Source organism: Colobus angolensis, unplaced genomic scaffold (genome assembly GCF_000951035.1).
Source record: "Colobus angolensis palliatus isolate OR3802 unplaced genomic scaffold, Cang.pa_1.0 Scaffold444, whole genome shotgun sequence".
In the NCBI taxonomy this organism is placed as follows: domain Eukaryota; kingdom Metazoa; phylum Chordata; class Mammalia; order Primates; family Cercopithecidae; genus Colobus; species Colobus angolensis.
The window spans coordinates 3,185,111-3,191,767 of NW_012117866.1; the positions used below are offsets into that span (position 1 = coordinate 3,185,111).

At 38.9% G+C, this 6,657-nt stretch overlaps 1 protein-coding gene across 1 annotated transcript in view; it reads right to left on the minus strand.

Annotated features, from left to right (window-relative positions):
* Positions 1–6,657, minus strand: part of KAL1 (Kallmann syndrome 1 sequence) — a 145,272-nt gene that overhangs the window by 37,351 nt on the left and 101,264 nt on the right. Inside the window, exons 8-9 of the mRNA XM_011957514.1 lie at positions 4,825–4,827; positions 4,353–4,499 (exon numbers count right to left, since the gene is read on the minus strand). Of these exons, the coding sequence (XP_011812904.1) occupies positions 4,353–4,499; positions 4,825–4,827 (150 nt within the window). The remainder of the gene's footprint in view (positions 1–4,352; positions 4,500–4,824; positions 4,828–6,657) is intronic.

Consider the following 6,657-nt stretch of genomic DNA (forward strand, 5'->3'; position numbering starts at 1 on the left):
TGGGAGTGCAAATTAGTTCAACCATTGTGGAAGACAGTGTGGCGATTCCTCAAGGATCTAGAACTAGAAATACCATTTGACCCAGCAATTCCATTATTGGATATATACCCAAAGGATTTTAAATCATTCTACTATAAAACACATACACACATATGTTTATTGCAGCACTATTCACAATAGCAAAGACATGGTGCCAACCCAAATTCCCATCAATGATAGACTGGATAAAGAAAATGTGGCATATACACCATGGAATACTATGCAGCTATATAAAAGAATGAGTTCATGTCCTTTGTGGGGACATGGATGAAGCTGGAAACCACAATTCTCAGCAAACTAACACAGGAACAGAAAACCAAACACTGCATGTTCTCACTCATAAGTGGGAGTTGAACAATGAGAACACATGGGCACAGGGAGGGGAACATCACACACCAGGGCCTGTTAGGGGTGGGGGGCAAGGGAAGGTATAACATTAGGAGAAATACCTAACGTAGATGATGAGTTGATGGGTGCAGCAAACCACCATGGCACATGTATATCTATGTTAACAAACCTGCACGTTGTGCACATGTATCCCAGAACTTAAAATATAATAAAAAATAATAATCATTATTATAGAATCTGATATTAGGCCCAGTGTACTTCATTTCGTCCTATTATTTAGTCATATTAAATGTCTTTTTTTTTTTAAAGTAAAAGATGGTATAACTGCATACTCTTTCATGTTCAAGTTAATGAACCGCCCCCCTTCAAAATCCACTGGAATGCTAAAAGTGTATTACATGTAATCCCCAGTATTTAATTTGGTAAGTAACATATATTCACCAGGCTTGAAAGATGCTCCAATGTAAATATTAAGTATAAATAATATTTCTCATTATAGTTTTTTTAAAGTTATGGGGAAAATAAAATAATATTACAATACCATTTCGTGAAGCAGTCGATAGGTTTTCTTGGAAAACCTACATGTAATATGGAAGTATGAGTATTATCCATCAATACTTGGTGCAGGGCTCTAAACGGAAATGTGGTTCAGCTTTGTCAAATAAATAGTAAAGAGCAAACTGCACCTACTCAGCTGACAATGCCAACTTCAGCTTCAACACTCAGCAACCAATCTGTGTGCCATTCAGATTAGTGACAGACATCCAAATTCTGACAGATATTAAAGGGAAACTCTAAAATATCCAGCAAATGAAATGAAATGAAAAGGCATCAGGTTGGGCAATGGAGTACAAGAACTCATTCAGTAATTAGCTCTTTCTGTCAGCAATTCTGAGCACTTCCCAAGAGCCAGGCATTGAGCTAGGAGTTGCAGAGATAAAGTTTTTGCACCTGAGGGGCTCTTGAAATACCACCAGACAAATCGTCTCATGATGGTGCGCCAGCAGTGAGCCTGACCAAAGGCACCTGCCCAGGTCAAGAGCATCAGTCTGACCAGCCACTGTTTCTGTTCTTTGAAAAAGTGGCCACAAGTTTTCTGAGAAATCGAGCCATGGGAGTATAACTGCTGCCATGTGACATGGTATTTTGTGAAGAAACCAGGACACTTTAGGAAAGACGAGGTGAAAGTATGTTCACATGTTCATTATTGGTTGCTATTTAAAAGCATGAACTTTTTTTCCCTATTGTCCATTTAAAAGTGTATTTAACATATATTTGTTGCAATGCTAGGGCACCATAAAACTGAACAAGAAGGACTGCAAGCCCTATACATCCCATATCCAGTGGGAGATAGAAACATACTACTATAAATCAAAACAGCATTAAATATATCTTTGAATCAGGCAGTTCAAGATTTCATTCTTAGCGTATGTCATTTCTTACTGTGTTGTTGTGTAGAGTCATGATCTGACTCTAGTTTTAGTTTGTTTTTTATTATTCTGTTTTAATTTAGCTGTATCTTTCTCTCTTTTGCCATTCCTAATTCTCCAAATCTGCTTGTTTTCTTTGTATCTATACTTCCGATTGCTTTAGCTCAGAATGGACCAGCACTACTTGTTTCTGTGAACCTTCTTTGCCCATGAAAACTTCTCAGAGGCTCTCCCTGGTGAAGATTTTCCAGAGTAAATCAAAACACACCACTCTTTTGTGTTCCTGTATTTTTTCAGTTTTAGGTCATTTTTTCTTCTTTAATTTGTTTCTCAAACTCAACCCAGAAGTCCTCTACAAAACAGAGCTCATCTTAATCTTCCTTGGATGAAATGAAATAAATAAAATTATGAATTGATGGCTGTTTATACCAAATATAGTACCAAACACTCACTTGCCTCGGGCTATTTGGGGTGTTTTATTTATGTCAATACAGTAATCCTTTAACATGAGATTCAAACATGTTGCAGGAAGGGCAATAAACCTAATTTTTTTTTTTCTTTGGAAACAGGGTTTCACACCATTGCCCAGGTTGGTCTCAAACTTCTGGCTCAAGTGATCCTCCCATCTGAGCCCCCTAAGTAGTTAGGAGTATAAGCACATGCCACTGAACTTCACTTTTGACTCCAGGTGTGTTCCTGAGGGGCTTGGCTGGGGTGGTGAATTTTGACACTAATTTATATTCATAGAGCCATCCTATGAAATTAAGCAGAGGCCAGTAAACTTTTCCTAAATGGCCAGATAGTAAATATTTTTGGTTCTGCGCATCATATGGTAAATGTTTTTAGTTTTGCAGACCGGTCTCTCTCCCAACTACTCAATTACTGTTGCACTCCCCAAACAGTCAGACATGACATGTAAATGATATGCAAACAAATGTGACCCTGTGCCAATAAAATCTTACTTACAAAACCAGGAGGGGGCTGGATTTGGCCTGTGGGCCATAGTTTGCAGACCCTTGAGAAAGAGGAATTAGCGTGCACTGAAGATGAAAAAAGCGGCACTCAAAAATACTAAGAATTGTATTCCGTTTCACATAATTCAAACAGAGAAGGTGAAATTTAATCCCAGGGCCATCCCATGCCAAACTTCTGTTTCCATCACCATGTACTGAGTCTTATAGAGTACCCATTTATATGGTTTAATAATTAGGACACCAAAAATTTCCCTAGGCCCCAACTTTCTCCCTCACCTACTCACTGAATTTACAGGTTGCATACATAGAAATTCTGCCCTTTGATGCAAGACTTTTCTGCTTTCTGAATTCCAAATAGCCCTTTGAGAGATAAAAGGGTAAGCTGTATTGATTTTATGCCTATAAACAATGTGTCATCGAAACTCTTCTAATAAAAGCAGTGAGGTTTGCATTCTTGGGCAGGTGAGAGGAAGACAGAAGGATGAGATGGAGAGAACACGCTCAAACTGGGGTAAGACAAGATCAGTCAAGGAAAGCTGTGGACCCCAGAAGATAATCTACATCAACTCAATTTTTCCTGACACTGGCATGACCAATGAATTGTCTATCCAATGGACCAGATGAAAGGAAAATAAAAACACACATTTGTTAGATTCGCATTTAGGCTATTTTAGCTTAAAGAGTTCAAATCAATGTGTGGATAACAGAATCATTTATAAGGTTGCTACTTTTTGAGAGTCAGTATAACCAATAACATAGGAAGCTTAGAACCCAGGTGAAGAGATAGGAACCAGATATAGAAAACTCATGGTTATCCTAGCCAAAGTCCATCACTTTCTTGACACTGTCAAGAGTTAAAGAGTTCTCCTAGTTATACCCAAAGTCTTCATGACATAACTAATTAAGAATTTAAGTTTTCTTTTGCTTTTATTGTTTTAAGGGTTAGGGTCTCCCTCTGTCTCCCAGGCTGGAGTGCAATGGCACTATCATGGCTCACTGCAGCTTCAAACTGCTAGGCTCAAGTGATTCTCCTGCCTCGGCCTCCCAAGCAGCTGGGACTACAGGCATGCACCACCAAGCCTGGCTAATTTTTTTTAAGAGACACAGCCTCACTATGTTGCCCAGGCTGGTTTCCAACTCCTGGCCTCAAGCAATCCTCCTACCTTGGCCTCCCAAATTGCTGGGATTACAGGCTTGAGCTACCGCGCCCGGCCTATGGATCTTTTCTTAAAAAAATAAATAATTTATAACAAAAGTTACAGCTCAAAATAATGAGTATTTCGAGTGTTTTGGATATAACATCAGCCAATCAGCCCTCTGGGAAAGAAATGAAGACAAGTTAATATTCCTGAAATGAAAATATTTAAGTAATTGACTGTTGTAGATTTCCAGATGTGAGATAACTATCAACTCATTCAGACTTCCACTATTTAAGTGTTTTGTTCAACAACCATTTGCCTTAGTATCGATACTGTGGCTTGACATTTACTTCTTCAAAACTACCTCTACATTACTGTGCTGTTTAAAGCAAGTAAGAAATAAGTAAGTAATGTTTATGTACCTTCTGTTTTCTTCCAGTAGACTTTAACTTGCAGTTGGCCATCCTGATAGAAGGGAGCTCCAACTTCCAGCGGGCGAGTGGGTCGTCGTCTTTGAAAAGGGAGTTGTGTTTGAATTCCACCTCTTCTAGTTTTCGCAAGCTGTTCTTCTATAACAAAGTACAACATTCTAAGTTACTTGTTAAAAATAATTATAGATTCCTGGGCAAGGTGGCCAAATGGGAACAGCTCCAGCATGCAGCTTCCAGTGAGACCAACACAGAAGGTGGGTGATTTCTCCATTTCCAACTGAGGTATGCGGCTCATCTCATTGGGACTGGTTAGACAGTGGGTTCAGCCCATGGAAGGCGAGCAAAAGCAGGGTGGGGCGTTGCCTCACCCAGGAAGCACAAGTCCCTGGGAACTTCCTTCGCTAGCCAAGGGAAGCCATGAGTGAATGACAGCTATCTGGCTCAGATACTACGCTTTTCCCACTGTCTTCACAACTCGCTGAGTTTCAAGTGCAAAACTGGGAGGCCATTTAGGTAGGCACAGAGCTACCTGCAGGAGTTTTTTTTTTTTTTTTTTTTTTTTTAGATGGAGTCTCGCTCTGTCACTCAACAAAGATCAAAAGAGACAAAGAAGGGGAATATATAATGGTAAGGGATTCAACGCAACAAGAAGAGTTAACCTAAATATATATGCACACAATATAGGAGCATATTCATTAAGCAAGTTCTTACAGACCTATAAAGATACTTAGACTCCCACACAATAGTGGGAGGTTTTAACACCCCATTGTCAATATTAGACAGAACAACAAGACAGAAAATTAACAAGAACATTCAGGACTTGAACTCAGCTCTGGACCAAGTGCACCCATAGATATCTACTGAACTCTCCACCACAAATCAACAGAATATACATTCTTCTCAGCACCATATAGCACTTATTCTAAAATTGACCACATAATTGGAAGTAAAATATTCCTCAGCAAATGCAAAAGAATGGAAATAATAACAAACAGTCTCTCAACCACAGTGCAATCAAATTAGAACTCAGGATTAAGAAAGCCACTCAAAACCATACAACTACATGGAAACTGAACAATATGCTCCTGAATGACTACTGGGTAAATAATGAAATTAAGGCAGAAATAAGTAAGTTCTTTGAAACCAATGAGAACAAACACACAATGTACCAGAATCACTGGGACACAACTAAAGCAGTGTTTAGAGGGAAATTTATAGCACTAAATACCCACAAGAGAAAGCGGGGAAGATCTAAAATCGACACCCTAACATCACAATTAAAAGAACTGGAGAAGCAAGAGCAAACAAATTCAAAAGCCAGGAGAAGACAAGAAATAACTGAAATCAGAGCAGAACTGAAGGAGATAGAGACACAAAAAAACCCTTCAAAAAATCAGTGAATCCAGGAGCTGGTTTTTTGAAAACATTAACAAAATAGGTAGACCACTAGCCAGACTAATAAAGAAGAAAAGAGAGAAGAATCAAATAGACACAATAATAAATGATAAAGGGGATATCACCACTGATCTCACAGAAGTACAAGCTACCATCAGAGAATACTATAGACACCTCTACGCAAATAAACTAGAAAATCTAGAAATGGATAAATTCCTGGGCACATACACCCTCCCAAGACTAAACCAGGAAGAAATTGAATCTCTGAATAATAGCCTACCAACCAAAAAAAGCCCAGGACCAGATGGATTCACAGTCGAATTTTACCACAGATGCAAACAGGAGCTGGTATTATTCCTTCTAAAACTATTCCAAACAATAGAAAAAGAGGGACTCCTCCCTAACCCATTTTATGAGGCCAGCATCATGCTGATACCAAAACCTGGCACAGACACAACAAAAAAAGAAAATTTCAGGCCAATATCTCTGACGAACATTGATGTGAAAATCCTCAATCAAATACTGGCAAACCAAATCCAGCAGCACATCAGAAAGTTTATCCATCATGATCAAGTTGGCTTCATTCCTGGGATGCAAGGCTGGTTCAACATACTCAATCCATCACATAAAGAGAACCAATGACAAAAAACATGATTATCTCAATAGATGCAGAAAAGGCCTTCAATAAAATTCAACACCCCTTCATGCCTAAAAACTCTCAATAAACTAGGTATTGATGGAATATATCTCAAAATAATGAGAGCTATTTATGACAAACCCACAGACAATATCATACTGAATGGGCACAAGCTGGAAGCATTCCCTTTGAAAACTGGCACAAGACAAGGATGCCTTCTCTCACCACTCCTATTCAACATAGTGTTGGAAGTTCTGGCTAGGG